Genomic DNA, 18,809 nt, shown 5'->3' on the forward strand with positions numbered 1-18,809 from the left:
ATTTCCAGCCAGTGGGTTTGGAATGCAAGTAGCAGAGAACTCCTTAACTGTGGCTGGAATCTCAAGTAGCAACCCTTCTTGTTGGGGACCGTGCCCTCCCTTGTGGAATGATGTCAACCCAGCACTCCCTCGTAATATTGCAACACTCACTGTCAACATATTTGCCAGCAATTGTCCTTTAAAAATGCAAACCTCTTGCAGTAGACTTGCCTTCCATTGGCCCCAAGCCCACCTCCAAGCCCAGGCTGAGAACCTCCACGTTCCAATCTCAACCGAAAATCAAATGGGTACCCAAAGCTACTGTGCTTCCAGATGAGCCTTAAGATGTGTGGTAAAGCCAGGGGTGGTGGCAGACACCTTTAAGCCCAGTGCTTAGGAAGCAGAGGCAGCTGAATCTCTGTGAGTTCAAGGCCTGTCTGGTCTACAAAATGAGTCCAGGACAGCCAGGGCTACACAGAGAAAGCCTGGATTGAAAAACAAAACAAAAAAAAAGTAGAATAAATAAGCAGACAATGTGGTAAACGGAGGTATAAAACCCACAATGAGGCTGGAGAAATGGCAAGATGGGAAGCAGAAGTGGGAACAGCCCCAGAGACTCATGGGCCAGCTAGCCCTACATATCAGCAGTGGACAAGAGATGCTACATCAAACAAGGTAGGCAGTGAGGACGGACAGACACACAAGGCTGTGCCCTCCGACCTCCACGTTCATAATATACGCACAGACACACTCGTGAGCAGAGGCATGTGCACAGCCAAAGACTAAAAGCAGAATCTATAATGAATGCACACAGGAGAAGTCTAATGGCTGACTAAAATACTGAGTGCGTTTTGCAAAGGTAGTCAGAGCTTTGAAGATAAAATGACTCAGACACAGAGTCAGAACATGAGCAAGAATAAATGGTTAAATCTGGGTTTTCGGTAAATCAGGATAAGCATCTCTATTGTCCCCCTACTGATTACTCTGTGGCCCGAAGTTTTGCTAAGCTCATTTATAATGCTAATCAATTCTTACTCCTATAAGACAGTCTATAATTATACCCGTTCTGCAGGTGAAATCACTGAGACTTCAGCTAAGAAACTCAATAAAGGCCTCAGAGCCAGCAGCCCAGTGTGGCTAGCGCAACTCCAGCTCCAGGGGATCCAACTCCCTCTTCTGGCCTCTGCCGGGAACTGCACTCCCCTGTGCAGAGCCATTCCTAGACATACACATGCGATTCAAAACTAGGTTACCCTCTTCTTAAATACCTGTGAGTAGAGCGGACTTTCTCTTTCTAGAAAAAGATCTATCTTTGTTATTTTCAGTTATGGTTACTGTGGATGAGGATGTATGTGAGGAGTCCAGAAGAGAGCATCGGACCCTCTGGAGGGGGCGGTTACGAGTGGGGGCAGGCCTTCTCTACTGATGTGTGCACCGACTGGGGGCAACTGGCCTTGTGGCTTGCCGGAATTTGGTAGAAGTCATTCTCTGGATCAGCTAATGGATGGTGAAGTCTTATTTAAAGACCACATTCAGTATTAGCATCCGGTGCCATTCAGATCCGTGAGGCCCTGGCTGAGTACCACGGCTCTCCCGCTCCAAGCTCTCTGTGTACTACCGCTCTCCCGCTCCACGCTCTCTGTGTTGGTTTGCATCCGCCTTTGATGAATAATGGGCATCGAGGGAGCTAATCAAGGATTCTTGTCTAAGATCTTTGTAAACCACTGAGCTGAAGCAGGAGCTCAACAGACCACCAGTCTCGCTCTCAATCCGTGTGATCTGGGGATGCATACACCGAACTGGTTGCCTTCTGGCCCCTCCTAGATTTCAGTGGGAATGAGCCAAGAGATTAGAGCAAGGTAAACTGAATCTAAACGCGGCAAGGCCGCTCCTTCCGGGGCTCCATTAAGAACATGCAAAGGTAAATAAATACAAATAAAATTAACGTTGGGTCCCCGCCTCCACAGTAAACAATCCTAGACACTTAAGCCTGGTCTTTTCACAATGTCCTACCTCCACAGCTATGTCAGTGTCTCTATCCAGTCTCACTCAGAGGGCTGAAGAGCCATCCCGGTCCTTCGAGGAGGAGCTCTGCGGGGAGCTCTGTGGGTTCTAGCAGCAAATTTGAGCAGAGGAGAATCTATAGCAGTCCTTTTTCACTCAGGCTCTGAACTGTGCTGGATGCTCAGCTCATAAATATTACTCAAAATCCATCCCACTTCTAGTGCTAAAAGCCCAGCTCGTCCTGGTCACACTACAGCAGAAACAGAAAGAAATAGGACTCAACCTCTCCCTCAGAGACCGCAAGGGGCTGGGCGCACTGGAATACACGGTCCTGTGCACAGCAATGTCTGCATCTTTCTTACTTCCTGGCTTTCCCGGGAGCCACTATGTAAAACATTCGCCTGAAAACGTTCAAGGAAGACATACGACAACACACCCTTACGCCAGCCTCGACACTTAATCAATAAGCCTCTAAGTGCACACATCTATATCTTGGGTCGACCTTCATCTCACCAGGACTCAGAAGGTATTTCCTGTGCTTCATCTTGGAATCTTTGCTAATCTCACACCATTCCACAACAAACACATCACTGTGAGGAGACAGAAGGCGCACATCAAAGGCACCTTTTGGAAATACTTCCAAATGCACAGGGTTGTAAAGCCAGTCCTCTTCCAGGAGTCAAACTTTGTCAGTGGCTAAATAGAGGCCTGAGAATCAGAACATCTCACATATGTTCTAGAACATCTTAGGTGACATAAACTGTCCCCCTTTCAATCACCAAGAGGAAGGAAAAGAAGGAGGGAGCACAAAAGGGGGATGAGGAGGGGAAATCTGTCACCCTTTAATATAAATGCTTATATCAGGGAATGAAGACACCCTTTCCCCGACATGTGCAACATCAAGGCAGGCTGGCATGCTCCGACTGGCACTCAACAGAACTCCAGCATGACGTACTGTCTTTCCATTGAAGTTGTCACTTCTAAAACTTCTCCAGTCTCTGAGAAATATTAGGTTATATCACCAACGTGTTGTGATCAATAACAGAACGGACTGGCACATGGGTACTTACCAGGTTTCATTTGATGTATTGAGGCTTACAAATGAATATACCCTACCCACTTAATCTCCATAAGGTTCCTGGTAAGGGGAAAACATTTCCCGCTTTACAAAACATAGTAAAACTCAGAAGAAAATATGCAAACACTGAGAAGGAATGCTTTCAGGAAGGTGACCCGGTTACATGGAACCATTCAGCAACAACACTGAACCCCATCATTCAAGATTGGGGGTCCCAAGCCTAACCCATCAATAAGAAAATTTCACCCCTCGCTACTCACATTTGGATTAATTACCTCTTAGGCTCCTCAAAGCCTGGCCAACATCTAGCTTCTTCCGGATTGTCCGACTTCTGCTTGCCTTCCTAGGAGAAACCGAGCTGGGTGCCGTACTGAATGAGGATTACATACAGAGTGTACGTTCAGAGAGGTTAGCGTGATCACAGTCCGCAAAGAGAGGCTTAATTTTAACTCAGCATCATCTAAGTGACAGGCTCAGGGGACAATCGGGTAAACAAGAGAGATCACTCTGTTCCCCGAGTGGACACAGTCAGGGAACCACACGGATGGTTCCCACACAGCTTGGTACGTCAGTGCCACAGCTGATCTAGGGGCTGAAGGTGCTGGGTCAGCGCCCAAGGAAAGTCCGGGGCTGGCAGGAAAGGAAAGCAAGAAAGCAACGGCAGCTAAAATCCATTAAGGGACCACTTCCGGCCCATTAACACACCATTCGTCACGGGATCCACCGCAGCTCTCAGTGCTCCCTGGTGTACAGGGCATAACCATGAACCAGTCCGTCTCGAACTCTTAGTGCTCAAGTACATGTTCATGGTTTCTCTGCGTTTGCTACCTCTTGTCTTTCTTCTTAACGCGCGGAAAAAAAATTGCGAGGCCTCAGGTTTGATTCCCCAGCACCACACACACACACACACACACACACACGCACACAACCATGCACGCACGCACGCACGTACGTACCCGCACACCCACCCACACACCAGGACAAGGTCCACTAGGGAGTGGACCTTGAGAGCTATAGCCCCACCTGCTTTCTTGCTCTGCTTCTGGTCCGCCACCACCGTGTGACTATCCACAGACAACCCACCATGGAGAGCTGTGATCCCCTCTGGGACTTCGAATCAAAATAAACCTCCCCTCTCTGAGGTTGCTGCTTTCGGGCATTTTGTCCCACAGTTAGAAAAGTAAACAATACATGCTATTACCGATCTTATAGAGGAGGAAGAAACCATCCAAAAACTTGCCATATAGGACAAAATGGTACCAAGATTCAAAGCCAACTACGTCGTGCTCCAAAGTGCCAATGACAGGCTACAGTTCATGAAACCTTCAGTAACCACTGCTCACTTAAGAGCAGGGAACACGAATCCCCATGAAATAATCTGAGGCAGGCCACGGAGTGTTATAGGACCAAATTTGGAAGGCACACACAAAGATAAGAGAAACAGGAGGTGGAGTGGGCGTGGAGTTCAGGTCTACATTTCATGGCTTTTCCTTCCCTGTCCTCTGATAACCTCAGAAAGAGAATGTTAGTTGCCACAGAGAAACGGTAAGAAAGCCAGAGGCACATCGGCCTAGATAAGCACCCTCAAGACGGGCTGGCAGAAGCACGCTGGCCATTCCCGGTGGCTCTTAATGAGCAGCGCCCAGCTCAGCATCTTCCAGGCTGGAGAAAGCCAATGAATATTCACCGCAGGAATTGCTAATGCAGCCGGAGAGAGGAAGCAAATGCAACACAGCTCCTGCTGCTTCATTTTCAAAAGTCTAACAAAATCATGTTAAGTGAGACGCTTTGGTGAGAAGGGAATGTTATTTAGAAAGGTGGCTAAACATATTTAGGGCAGATATCTGTGGGTTTGGGATTTTTTTGCTGGGTTTTTTTTTTTTCATAATTAAAGATACATTTGTTCAGCCTCTGCCCCGCCCCCACCCCACCCCCAAATCTACAGAAGGAATGATTTAGGAAAATTACTGTCAAGGTCATAGTAAACTATTGCATCATTGTCTGGTCCCTCCCCAGTCCTGAGATAATAGGACATTTGGTGGCAGAATATTAAAAGCCACTCATTGATATTGCTACTTCTAAGAAACAAGGTCTTCTCAGAAAATTCTAAGAACCAATGTGTTTTTGCTACAGATGCATAATAAATGCAAATTTGATTTTCACACACAATAAATTAAATAATTTGACAAATGGCCTTGGGGTTTATATTCTTTGTGTGGTGTGTGGGATATGAGAGTGTTTGTAGTTTAGCTTGGCATAAAAGTCACGCTTCTTGTCTAATCATTGTGTGTGTTATTTCCCCAGCACCTCTAAGTAGGAACTGTGCTCAGTCCTCTTTGCACGTTCTAAGATGCAGAAAATCCTGAATGTGCTAAACAAGAAGCCACTGCCGGCTTCTGAAGGATAAAGGCTTAGGAAAACATGGCACGTACTCAAGTAGACCAGTTTGTTTTTAAATATTTTAATAGCTTTCACTACTGTGTTAGGAACTAAGTGTGCACTGTATTCAACCTCATTCCGAGGATACACTCTATTTTGATGATCCTATCAAAAAGATCAAAATGTAAATACCACGTAAATTACATTTTAGACATGCCCTCCTCTGCGTGAAGGCAAACAGAAGACTTACATCTTCTCCAAACACGTGCGAATATAAACAGGCAACACAGCTAAACCCAAGAAGTATTCGCTGCCTTGTTCTATTAAAAAAAGATGCCCTCGGGTATCAATTACAAGGAGAATGCCTGTGCATACGCTTTCAAAATTTTAAGCACAACGTTAATATTTATTTCAAAGGGTCTCAAGTTAATTACACATTATACTGGCTAAAAAAAAATACTACATAAGTACTCTGCCTGAAACTCTCTTAAGAAGCTACCTAAACCAAGAGAACTGAGAGCAGAAACTGAACACCTAACATTTTGAACTTGCAGTAACCAGGAAAAGTTGGTATTTTCCTAACTAAATACAAACTATGTATCTTGATTGGATCCTAAAATAAAACATGCATGAATTTGCATGCACACCTGCACACAAACAGCTGAAAAAGACAATCTCGGGACAATGAAGGAAACACAGGTTAAACATGAACCAAATATAAATATTATGAAATTAGGATTTTCTTACACATAAAAATGGTTGTGTGATTCTTGAAGAAAATACCTTCTTAGTGCACACTATCATGCTTAGGGATGACATATGACAACATAGGAACTGTCCAATAGCTTTTTTTTCAATGTATAGAATTAGATGTTTGAGAAAAGTATGAAGTAAAATTGGCAAAAGGTTAATAAAAGTTAACTCCGGGTGAGAAGCACACACATAGTCAGTGTATAAATCTGCCCTTCTTACCTGTGATGGCCATGCCTGTAGGTCCACCTACTTTCAGATGAAAACTCCTGGAAAATATCTATCTATGCTAAACATGTGCAGGGCTTTCTCCTGTCATTGTTACCTAAGCAACACATCCTGAGAACTATTTGCATAGCATTTACATTGTGCTTGTGTAAGAATCTAGAGGTGACATAGTATGTAGGAGGACAGGTGCAGGTCATATGCAAACACTACATTATTTTCTCTAAGGGTCTTGAGCATAACCAATATTGCTATGGTGACAGGGGAGGGGTTGCTAGAACCTGTAGGCTTCAGATACCAAGGAACAACTATATTCTTCTTTTAAGATTCTCATTTTAAAAAGTGACATTTGAGCATATGCGTGTGTCAACTACTGGACCAAACTAGGTACAGGTAAAACGTTGCTATCCATGGAAAAACAGAAAATGTTTCATTTTCTTGGAGCTTAATTCACTAGAGAATCCATTTTCCACCACTGACCCAGAGAAATTATGTCCACCCTTCTGTCAGAGACTACAGGGCGCAGATGATTGACAAGCAGCACACGAATTAAAGCAGATGTGTATGATCCCTAGAGAGTAATCCAAATGGACCAGATCACATGGTAACACATGCCCTTAGAAAAACAGTGGACAGCTCGGAGCCCGGAGACATGGTGAGCAGAACATGCCATGCAGGAAGACTTATTTTCTATAGTGTGCTAACATGTGACATGTACTTGAGCTAAATTAGACAAACACAAAACATCACTTCTCATTCACCCAGGAGAAGGAGTCCTACCTTTTCTCTGGTGGATAAAATGAACTGCCAGGTTCCATATTAAGCAAAAGAAGAAGGTAGTCCTCTAAAACTTCTAGTTCAAATTACTAACAAAACACAATCAGTAATAGACATCTATAACTATTTAATCTAGAGATATCAAAAATGATTAAAAACTCATACTCAAGCTTATGAAACCACACAATAGGGTGTTTCCTATTGATGGAGTTCTTTTGTTTGAGGGTTCAAATCCCAGTGTTTCTGGGCACTAGTCCACTGTTAAGTCAGAGTTCAAACCAGCCCTTCCCAACTAGCTCAAATCTCGCAGCAAACTCTGGTACTCTTTCATTAAGCTGAGCTGAAAGGGCTGAACTTTTGAGTTGGCTCAGAGCAACCAATGACTTTTGAGAGAGAGAGAGAGAGAGAGAGAGAGAGAGAGAGAGAGAGAGAGATCACATGCCATAGGTACTGTTCCTCAACAGCTGTCTACATGGCTGGTTTGTGAGACCAGGTCTCTTATTAGCCTGGAGCTCATTGTGTATGCTAGACTGGCTGGCCAGCTAGCCCCGGGGACCCACATGACTCCTCCTCCCCAGAGCTGAAGTTACAAGTTCAAACCACCATGCCCTTTTTATTTCATGGTTTCTTGGAAAAGAACGCAGGTCCTCAAGATCATGTACAAGCCTGTCACCATGCAAACCACCTACCTCCCACCTACCTCCCGGCTTCCTTTCTTCTTTGTTTTTATTTCTTTTTTCTTTTCTTTTGCTTTCTCATTCAATTTCTCAATCCCTGCATCTCTGTTCCCATTGTGTCTTTCTCTGCTCCTTTTTTCTGTCTTTTGCTTTCCCTCTAAGGCCCTCTGGGGAACCCAAAAGGCACTGTTAGGCATTGAGTTAAGCTCCAAGCAGTAGAGCCCTTAAGGCTTAAGGATCTTTCCTGATACTGAATGGCCACACGCTAACCGAGTACAGGAAGGAAGGTTGATTTTCCTTTACCTAAAGGATAATTATCTTGTTTAAGGGCTGTCAGCCCCTTCTCTTCTTCCTGCTGCACTTGCCTTTGATTAGAACCAATCATTTATTCTTAAGGAAGCAAAACTGAAGTCTCATTTTTGCTTTAGACTTGGTGTTTTTTTTTGTGTGTGTGTGTTTTGTTTTTTTCTTAAGTAAGGTATATGGCCTGGGAATGTTGAGAACAGATTTGAGGGATATCTGTGCACTGGGAAGTCTGGATTTTCTTCAGTCCTCAGAACTCTAAGTTCCCGGAAAGCTGCTGTATAGCTGTGAACACTAATGTAGACTCCCAGAAAAAAACAAAAAAAACAAACAAAAAAAAAAAACCTCAAGAGTTAAAAAAAAAAAAAAGCTCTCGCTCTCTACTGCACTGTATGTGTGTGTCTGCAGGTATGTGAGTGAAACTTCTATGCACACACAAGGAGACTAGAGGAGGGTACAACTTGTCAGGCTTCATCTTCTTCCCTTAGCACAGTCTCTCATGGAACCTGACTAGATTGATGCCCAGCAAGTCCCATCGATCCCCCAGTTTCTACTCCCCACAATGCTGAGGCTACAGGAACCGACGCTTATACCACCAGCACTCTCTCCCACCAAGCCACCTCCCCCAGCCCCCAGATATCTCTAAAGTTCTGCACCAGAGGTCTGAGCGCATCGTTTGTTCATCAGGGATCTGCTGACTGTGATACACTCCCTTTCCAGGATGAACACAGGCAGGCCCTCAGTCTCCCAGAGGCCTGTGGAGCTGCTTCAAACACTCTGGGGTGGAGGAAGTTCTGCCCAATGTGCCAGCTAAAAGCTAAATGTCTGTCTAGAGGTCTCTGGGTCACCTCTAGGCCTGGTCATGACCACAGGAGAACCGGGGAGAGATCAACAATCAGGACTACATGCCCGTTGTGTGACCTCAGAGATACTCCCAGGAGTGAAGAGGCACAGGTCCCAGGGCAATAAGAGAGCACTTGGAAGTTCTGCCCAGTGTGGAGACACTCAAGCCTCTGGAAGTGACCTGAGGCCCATCCTGAAGCCTAGCTCCTCTAGGCTTTGGTTTCATGCCTGTTATGGAGGGGGGTGATAAAAGGGACCCTCATTACTTACAGGATTTTGGTAACAAGTAACTGGGTATACAAATCTACTCTGAGAGTGGCCTGACTCATGGTAAACACTGTCAGTGCTAGCTAATATTGCCTAGAACATGCCCTCCAGGAAGCCCATCAAAGAGGCACCACTGCTTTATTTCCCGGGAGTACCCTGTCTACTACAGAAGACCTGTGACAACAGATCCAATGTTAACCAGGTAGAAATCACAATTCTTTTCATTCCCTTTTTAAACCCCAGAACACCCGGGGTGATGGACTCCGTGAAGACCAAAGCAAATGAGGCTTCTTTCCCTAGCAACGAGGTTCAGATATAAAATGGCAAGGTAGCAACATCCTATGAGTTCAACGGAAATTGGCATGTGATTAAAATGGAAATCTACCTGACACGCATATCAGAGCCCACACATTCTCAGTGGGTAAATTCTGCAGCTTCTAATAATTGTCCCTGGGTCTGCAACCCTGCGAGCCTCAAAAGCTAACCCGGTGGAGAAGTCACACGAATTACCCTATACATTAGCAGGACAGAAATACAGTGACCTTCAAGGCAGTAAGTGACCATGGAGTCCGTGGCATAAACAGGTAATTGGCCACCTGCACACCTGGACAGCAGAGTGAGTCAATTCTTCACAAGAGGCAACGTCTACTAACTTAAGCGCTCACGCTGGGCCACACCTGGCAAAGCACACTGGCAATACTTACGCGTTGCAATAGGGCTTCTTCTCGTAGCCTTTGTAGTTGTTCATGTTGAGAGCCATCTTGCAAACCTCACAGTGGAAGCATCCTTTATGCCAATACTGAGAAGGAAAGAAAAACAGAAAAACAAATATTTAACATTTCACTGCAATACCAGCTGTGGACAGAGCGGGCAGGGAATGCAGTCTGTTTGATAATACTACCAGGAAATGGCAGTAGGCAGCAGCCAGCGTTTATCTATTTCCAGTTCAGTGAAGAGATCAGACAGCTACTAAAGTTGAGTTTTAAACCAATCTCGCCACTATAGACTCACAATGGAAGAAATGTCAAGGGTCTGTGTATATCGTAGCCAAAAAGGAACCCTGAGCTCGGTGAATGGAAGACTGGAGCCGGCAGTGTGGCTTTAAGATACAAAGGGTTCTCTTTGCAAACGTCTCTAAATGTTTGTAGGATTTCCACACACGTGTCCACCGGAAGTCAGAAAACTCACAGTAGCAGTGGTGAACTATGTAAGTACCCTTGTCCCCATCTCCACCCAGTTTCCACCAAATAGCTGAACATCATCTCTGTCTGGGATGAAGGCTTACTCTACAGTGGCATTTGTAACGCCAAACGCAAATTTCACAGAGACCGCCTACGACTGGTTTCAATTGTCAGTCACCCGGGATCACACTGGGTCTGTCTCCCAGGCTATTCAACTCTATCTATACCCAGGAAGGGCAACGCCGCCGCGACCCAGCTAAAGCCACTTCCTCTGGAATTTACCCTGGTGGAGCAGGCGCTGGCTGGTGGGTCAGCTTGCTACATCGGGCTGGGTCTCTCTTGGAGGTTTTATTCTTAGCACTGCGGCAGCGGCCACCCTACAACATATTAATTGCTGTTTTCTTTTTCCTGAAGCCTCTGTTTCCAGAACTTCTGGGGACTGGGTGAAGGTGTCAAGGTCCGTGCAGTGGGGAGGGAGGGACAGACTAGACGGGGGAGGGGGCGCGGCTTGTCAAATTGCACCCCCCCCCACACGCCTGGTCCCCAGCCTGGCTCCTGGGTGACTCAGCCGGCTGCTGCTGGGTGCTCAGCCTAGCTCCTGTGTTCTCAGCTTGGCCCCTGGGTGGCTCAGTCTTAGCTACTAGGTTCCCATCCTGCCTCCTCTCTACCGGGGCTGCCATCCGTCCTTCAAGGAAGCCGTGTGGATGTCGCGCACCCTAAACCCAGGACAAAAGCATTTCCCAGTTCCAACACCCTCCTCATCCAATCGTGGAGATCTCAGACACAACGGCTGGGATCTTCCTTCGAGCATCCTCTCCCTATGACAAGACACACGAAACATACCAACCCACTCATCTTTACAACCCGGGTGCCAAAACTTCTTGGAACAGGTGCAACCCGGAGCCCGGCAGGTCCGGGCTGGCCAGGCGCCCCTCGCTCACCTTATCCAGGCAGTTGACTTTCTCCGTGGGATACACCACTTTTCCGCAGCGGGCGCACTGGGGATTCATTGTCGCGGTTCCCGCGGGCGGTGGCTGTTGCTGCGGCGGTGACTGGGGGCTCCGAGGAGCCGCTGTGACATCCCCCGGAGAGCCCCGCGCCACCTCCGGGCTGGCAGAAGGGCTTCAGGCTCTGGCGAACTGGCCTGGCGAGGTGCAAGGGGGCGCGGCGGGGCCTGGGGCAGGCCGCGCTCGGCGACGCTGGCACTAGGCTCCTGCTCGGGCTGTGCGCCGCTGGCTCTGCGTCGCTTGCGCTCCAGGTACCGGTGACTCACAAGCACTCGCGCCCGCCCCTTGCGCTCGCTCACTCGCTCCCCCGCCGCCGCCGCCGCCGCCGTCGTCGCCGCGCAGGCCAAACCCACCAGCGCGCACCGACCCAAAGGGCAGGGAACCAGCCAGTCTGGCACCAAGGGACAGAGGGCGGCGCGGGGGAAGGGAAGAATAGGGACCCAGAGAACTCTACTAGTAGCCGCCCAGTGAGGCCGGGGGAACTGGTACCCACGGCCGCAGCAGTCCTAGGCGCCCAGGTGGGCGGTGGCGACAGTGCGAGCCAGGCGGAGGAGGTCAGAGCTGGGGTGACTGGAGCTCGGGAAAAGCTCAAACACGCTCACTTCCAGGCTCCTTCCTCCCTTCCCTCCTCTCACTCCAGGGTGACGTCCCTGACACCCAGAGGTCGGCCAAGGATGTGCCCAAGCTCCTCCTACGTCTCAAGGGACCAGCTCCGCACGGTAGCGCCCTGCACACTGGCCAAGACTGCGAAGAGCCTTTCCGTGACTTGAACAGAAGAAGACGCTCGGCCTGGAACTGGAAGGCTCACGGGAACCGAGAGACTCAAGTCCCCCTTACACCCCTTCTACCTAGCTTCCACCACTTCCCGGTAGAGAAAATGAGTAGCGTGCCTGCCTGAAGTCCTGGATGAGGAAGCTTTCTTGGTGCCCCCTAGTCGCCGCACTTTTTATTCCTGTCATTGGAGAGCTACTGGTCATTACAGGCCAGAACCGAGTCTCTCTTGATTAACACAGTCGGTATTCGCTTTAAGTGAAAGTATTCAGAATAATGTTTTGCAATTAAGTACCACAAAGATCTGCGAAAAAGTTCTCTTGCGCTAGGAGAAGCAATTACAAAGCCATCATCCAAACTAGAAGTGCCAAAAAATCAAGCAAAGGGTAGGATGGACGGGGACAAACCTGCAAGGTTTTCCGTTTTAATAATAACAAGGCAAACAAATGGAACCATGTTAACTGTATTTTGTGCCTGACCCTGCCACCCTGCCACCCTGCCACTCACTGGTTTTGTGGCCTTCTGCCAATGCTTAGCCTCTCTTTGACTCAATCTTTTCATCTTCAGAATGGGGCTGACAACGGAATTACAAAACAGCTCTGACCCTTCTGGAGGGAGGGTTAAGTGAGTCTGCAGTCGGTAAGCACTTCAACCTCCCTGGCCTCTGTAAGCACCACGCAAATCAAATCGGCTAGGATTATCATAAATTGGTTGTAACAAACACATTCCTTTCCTAGCAAGAGGATTAAGACTCAGTCATGCCACTTAGCAACTTCTGTGACAAACATTTCTGTCAGTTCAAGAAAAATCATAGCTGCACCTCTTCCGGAGACAACTATTGATTGTCAGGCCTCTCGGGCAGGGCAGGCTACATCATGAACGCATCCAGAACACTGCCTGGCTGTTTGGCTTTTCAAAGAGGTGAATTCTTCAAACACAGTCACCAAATCCAGTGGATCTGTGCCACTCACTGCTGTGTCCACAACCCCACCTTCAAAGCAAATAAAAGAATAATTTGCTTTAAGAGAGTAGCTCTTATCCTTAAAAACACCTAAAAGATCATTAAAGGTGACTGTGGGCAAAAAGGTATGTGTGTAATCTCGCAAAGAGCAGCAATTTTTATCAATTCCTTTTTAGCATTTAATTATTTTGGAAGCACCAATCAAATACTTTATTTTTTCTAAACACTAAGGACAGAATTCAGGGGTAAAATGATGATGACATTTATAGCTGGTTAGTGTCCCTGTAAGTTGTATAATTTCTTACTAAACCAGCCACCCATCACAGTGATTGACACATAGTAAAAAGTAATGAAATGTTGACTGAACGAAACGCATGGATAAGACAAGTGCACACCTTAAAACTGACATTAACTGGAAACCAGAAGAGACTGCACTCTGTGCACATCCAGACGCCAGAGGAAAACACCAAACGCCATCTGGAACCCTGGTGCACGGAGGCTCCCGGAAAGAGCGGCGCAGATCTTCCCGGTTGCTGCCGCCGCGGAGAGGACTTAGGCAGTACCCCACGAGCAAACTTGAGCCTTGGAACCACAGGTAGGACCAACTTTTCCCCTGCAAGAAACCTGCCTGATGAACTCAAGACACAGGCCCACAGGAACAGCTGAAGACCTGTAGAGAGGAAAAACTACACGCCCGAAAGCAGAACACTCTGTCCCCATAACTGGCTGAAAGAAAACAGGAAAACAGGTCTACAGCACTCCTGACACACAGGCTTATAGGACAGTCTAGCCACGGTCAGAAATAGCAGAACAAAGTAACACTAGAGATAATCTGATGGCGAGAGGCAAGCGCAGGAACCCAAGCAACAGAAACCAAGACTACATGGCATCATCGGAGCCCAATTCTCCCACCAAAGCAAACACTGAATATCCAAACACACCAGAAAAGCAAGATCTAGTTTCAAAATCATATTTGATCATGATGCTGGAGGACTTCAAGAAAGACATAAAGAACTCCCTTAGAGAACAAGTAGAAGCCTACAGAGAGGAATCGCAAAAATCCCTGAAAGAATTCCAGGAAAACACAATCAAACAGTTGAAGGAATTAAAAATGGAAATAGAAGCAATCAAGAAAGAACACATGGAAACAACCCTGGACATAGAAAATCAAAAGAAAAGACAAGGAGCTGTAGATACAAGCTTCACCAACAGAATACAAGAGATGGAAGAGAGAATCTCGGGAGCAGAAGATTCCATAGAAATCATTGACTCAACTGTCAAAGATAATGTAAAGCGGAAAAAGCTACTGGTCCAAAACATACAGGAAATCCAGGACTCAATGAGAAGATCAAACCTAAGGATAATAGGTATAGAAGAGAGTGAAGACTCCCAGCTCAAAGGACCAGTAAATATCTTCAACAAAATCATAGAAGAAAACTTCCCTAACCTAAAAAAAGAGATACCCATAGGCATACAAGAAGCCTACAGAACTCCAAATAGATTGGACCAGAAAAGAAACACCTCCCGTCACATAATTGTCAAAACACCAAACGCACAAAATAAAGAAAGAATATTAAAAGCAGTAAGGGAAAAAGGTCAAGTAACATATAAAGGCAGACCTATCAGAATCACACCAGACTTTTCGCCAGAAACTATGAAGGCCAGAAGATCCTGGACAGATGTCATACAGACCCTAAGAGAACACAAATGCCAGCCCAGGTTACTGTATCCTGCAAAACTCTCAATTAACATAGATGGAGAAACCAAGATATTCCATGACAAAACCAAATTTACACAATATCTTTCTACAAGTCCAGCACTACAAAGGATAATAAAGGGTAAAGCCCAACATAAGGAGGCAAGCTATACCCTAGAAGAAGCAAGAAACTAATCGTCTTGGCAACAAAACAAGGAGAATGAAAGCACACAAACATAACCTCACATCCAAATATGAATATAACAGGAAGCAATAATCACTATTCCTTAATATCTCTCAATATCAATGGCCTCAACTCCCCAATAAAAAGACATAGATTAACAAACTGGATACGCAATGAGGACCCTGCATTCTGCTGCCTACAGGAAACACACCTCAGAGACAAAGACAGACACTACCTCAGAGTGAAAGGCTGGAAAACAACTTTCCAAGCAAATGGTCAGAAGAAGCAAGCTGGAGTAGCCATTCTAATATCAAATAAAATCAATTTTCAATTAAAAGTCATCAAAAAAGATAAGGAAGGACACTTCATATTCATCAAAGGAAAAATCCACCAAGATGAACTCTCAATCCTCATCTTCGGTTGGTTTATATACAAGTGTGCAATTTCTAGGCTTGAAAGTAAAATGATGCTATCTGGTGCTGGATAGAGGAGCCTTATTTTTTATTATGGCAGCTTGCTATTTTTGTAATATGGTGATTTGGTTGAACACATTAAAGTACAGTAGTAACTGATCTCCCCCTCTTCCTGGATGAGTGAGGAGATGATTAAATGTTGATGTCAGCATCCATGAGCATATTCAGATGAGCTTCTGCTTCTGTTGAAAAGGATGCTGTGTTTGATTGTGGTCCGAAGCTTTGAAGCACTACTTGGCATCTCCTTCCTTGGAGGTCTCACTGTTTAAACATAACAGATTTGATAGCTTGTTGGTAAGGTGAGGTCCAGCTTGTCTCCACTAGGTCATCTTCATGTGAATCCGGTGGTTATACGGTTTTGTTCTAGGGATATTTCATTTTTTTAATAACGGTTTTAGCTGACATTCATGGAGAGAATGAATCCTTAGAAGTGTGCCACTAGTGAAAGGAAATCCTGTCTAGAGTATGTTTCTTTACAAAGCTGTGTCACACCATCCTTTGGGCCCTCTGCTGGAAAAGTAGAATCAAGTCTCAAATAATGCCTTTTAAATTGTATCCTCTAGTATTATAGATGTAGGACAGTACTGTATCATACCTCTGTGGATGTAAAATAGCTTGTACCTGCTTTATGATACGTAGTAGTGACCGTGCTTTATCAGAGCTGTTTTTAATGATGTTGCTCAGAATGTTTTCTTTCCAGATGATGATTGAGAAGCTAATTTAAAAAAAAATGGTGCCAGGTACCACAAGAGTAACAGAACTGTGCTGTTTTCTCGGGTTTTGTTTTTTTACTTTTTTTTTTTTTTAATGGAGTGTGCTGGATGTCTCTACAGTTTTGTTCAGATGACTGCAGAACCTGGAAAAGCTGTTGCTGCTGTTGATGCATAACACACTGCTATTATTGGTCTTTTTATATAAATATAAATATATATACAGATATATAATTTGAATTTTTTGAAACTTTACCTGTGCTGTCAACTTTCGAAAAAAGTATCCCCGTTTACTGTGTTGAGTTGGCACTGTACAGAAATTAACAGCCATATTGGTCTAGAAATGTTGAACTTAAGTTTTTTCCATTTGTACAGGGGTAACACACTGTATTAAATATGTAAGGTCTTATATACGTGGGTTTGATTACAAAAACTAATAAAGTATTCTCTAAATAAAAAAAAAAAAACTGACATTAACTGTGGAGTGTTACTCTTTGAAAGGCAAGCAATGACTCCTGGGCACTGTTTCCTTCTTGATTCTGTTCCTCCGACTCTTTGTTTTCTGATTCAAGCCAGCTTCTAAGTTTCCTGATGTCATATTAAGAGAACTCTAATATCATCTGTCTTTAAAAGGACGTCTTTATTTCCCAAACCAAGGTCCTGGTACTTTGGCTAGAACCTGTCCTCTGGCCCAGCCTTCTTCCTTCAAGCAGATAAAATGATTTAATTGTTCCCCCAGAGAGACTTCTACCCTTGTGTCTTTTTTTACTTGACCAGTCAAGAAGTTCTGCCTTGTGGGACTGTATCCCAGTACAACATCCATATTCAGTTCTTTCTGTTGGCATGGCCACAGAGGTATAATAATAATAATAATTATTATTATTATTATTATTATTATTATTATAGTGGTGGTGGTGATGATGATGATGATAATGATGATGATGATGTACCTTTATTAGTCATCTTTTTTTAAAAAGCTTCCATACTTAGAAGTCAGATTGTTTCTTTAAATAAAATTCTTAAATCTCTTTACATTTTCCTATGAAGTCTATTTACAGAAAACCTGTTACTGGCAATGATTATTTAAGCCATATAAATTGAACACAAAAATTAGAATTTTTTTTCTTTTTTCTCGGAGCTGGGGACCGAACCCAGGGCCTTGCGCTTGCTAGGCAAGCGCTCTACCACTGAGCTAAATCCCCAACCCCAAAAATTCGAATTTTTAAAGAGGAATTAGCATTACCAAAGCAGTTGCTCAGACTTAATTGTGGTGGATTGTCCTACTCCCAAGAACACGAGAACACCTGACCCGAGGAATCCAAAATGATTACCCTAATTTCTGTTTTATGTATCATTCTCTTTTTACCAGCATGCCAGTGTCCTCCCCTCAACACGGCATGACATAGCAGCAAACTTCAGCTAATGAAAAGAAAACACTGCTTGACGAATGACAAGAATCCCCGAAATAAACTCCGTGTTCCCACACATCGAGGCATCTGTACATATGGAGCCTGGTGGTGAACTGAGTCTACCCAAAACCTTCACCATTGTGGAAGGAGAAAAGGAAAGGAAGGATGAATGTCAACCCCTTGTTCTCGCCCTTCTGGGATAGAGACCCTAAAATACAGAACAAGACAAGGTCATTTGTGTCAGGCCAAATAATAGCTCCTCACAAAATTGAGGGTTCCCTTCTGACCCCACTCCACCCCGTGAATGTATTACTCTACAGGATACCATATTTGCACCACCCAGGCCCTATATCCTATAGACTTTGTCTCCAGCCTAGGACACTATTTGGAGTAGATCCTTCAAGAGGTTTAATGAGAAGTGGGTCATTTGGGTAGATGTTCTGCACTTTTTTTCTCCCCACCACAATGGAACTTTAAACATTAAAGTAATAACGTCGTGCACCTATGGACTGAAAGCTGGAAATCTACAAGCCGAAATAGAACCGTCCTGTTTTCACAATGCGCGCGTCTCAAGTATTTTGTAATCAGAAGGATGATAACACACGGGATGAAAGGGAATACCCTCGCCTGATGAAGGCTGCTGACATGGAAGGCCCAGCCTCACAGTCAGAGAAGACATGACAATAGAAGCAAAGTCTGAGAGAGATTTAAAGACACTGCAATGCTTGCCTTGAAAATCAAGAAGAGCAGAGGGAGCTGAGGGATATAGGCAACCTCTAGGAGACTCTGGAAAAGTCAAGGAGATAAATCTTCTCCTAGAGCCTTCCAAAGGAATAAAGCCCTGCCGCCATCTTGATTTTAGATTTCCGGGTGCTCAGAACTGTGTGATGCCAAGCATGTGTTATTCTTCAACATTAGGTTTGGTTTTAGTTTGGTTTGGCTCCGTTTGGTTTGGTTTTGGTAGGGTTGGAATTGAACCTATGAGCTTTGCGCACACAAGACAAGCACCCTATCCCTGAACTACAGCCCGGTGTTTCGATTAATTGTGTTATAACAGCAGCAGCAGCAAACTGAAACATCTACCTTTGTGAACTCTGACCTTTCTATCGGCCACAGTGAGTTACAGAAGTCCTAA

The 18,809-nt window shown here is 45.1% G+C and overlaps 1 protein-coding gene across 3 annotated transcripts in view; it reads right to left on the minus strand.

Annotated features, from left to right (window-relative positions):
- Nebl (nebulette) overlaps positions 1 to 12,348 on the minus strand; it is a 351,896-nt gene extending 339,548 nt beyond the window's left edge. For 2 of the 3 annotated variants that reach the window (XM_039095827.2, XM_063276524.1), the window contains exons 1-2: positions 11,405 to 12,348; positions 9,987 to 10,081 (exon numbers count right to left, since the gene is read on the minus strand). In XM_039095827.2, the coding sequence (XP_038951755.1) occupies positions 9,987 to 10,081; positions 11,405 to 11,473 (164 nt within the window). In that variant the 5' untranslated portion in view covers positions 11,474 to 12,348. Of the gene's footprint in view, positions 1 to 9,986; positions 10,082 to 10,745; positions 10,781 to 11,404 lie in introns of those variants that run through there. The other variant, XM_063276525.1, reaches the window with a different exon arrangement.
- Between the last annotated feature and the right edge of the window lie 6,461 nt (positions 12,349 to 18,809).

Source organism: Rattus norvegicus, chromosome 17 (assembly GCF_036323735.1).
Source record: "Rattus norvegicus strain BN/NHsdMcwi chromosome 17, GRCr8, whole genome shotgun sequence".
NCBI lineage: Eukaryota > Metazoa > Chordata > Mammalia > Rodentia > Muridae > Rattus > Rattus norvegicus.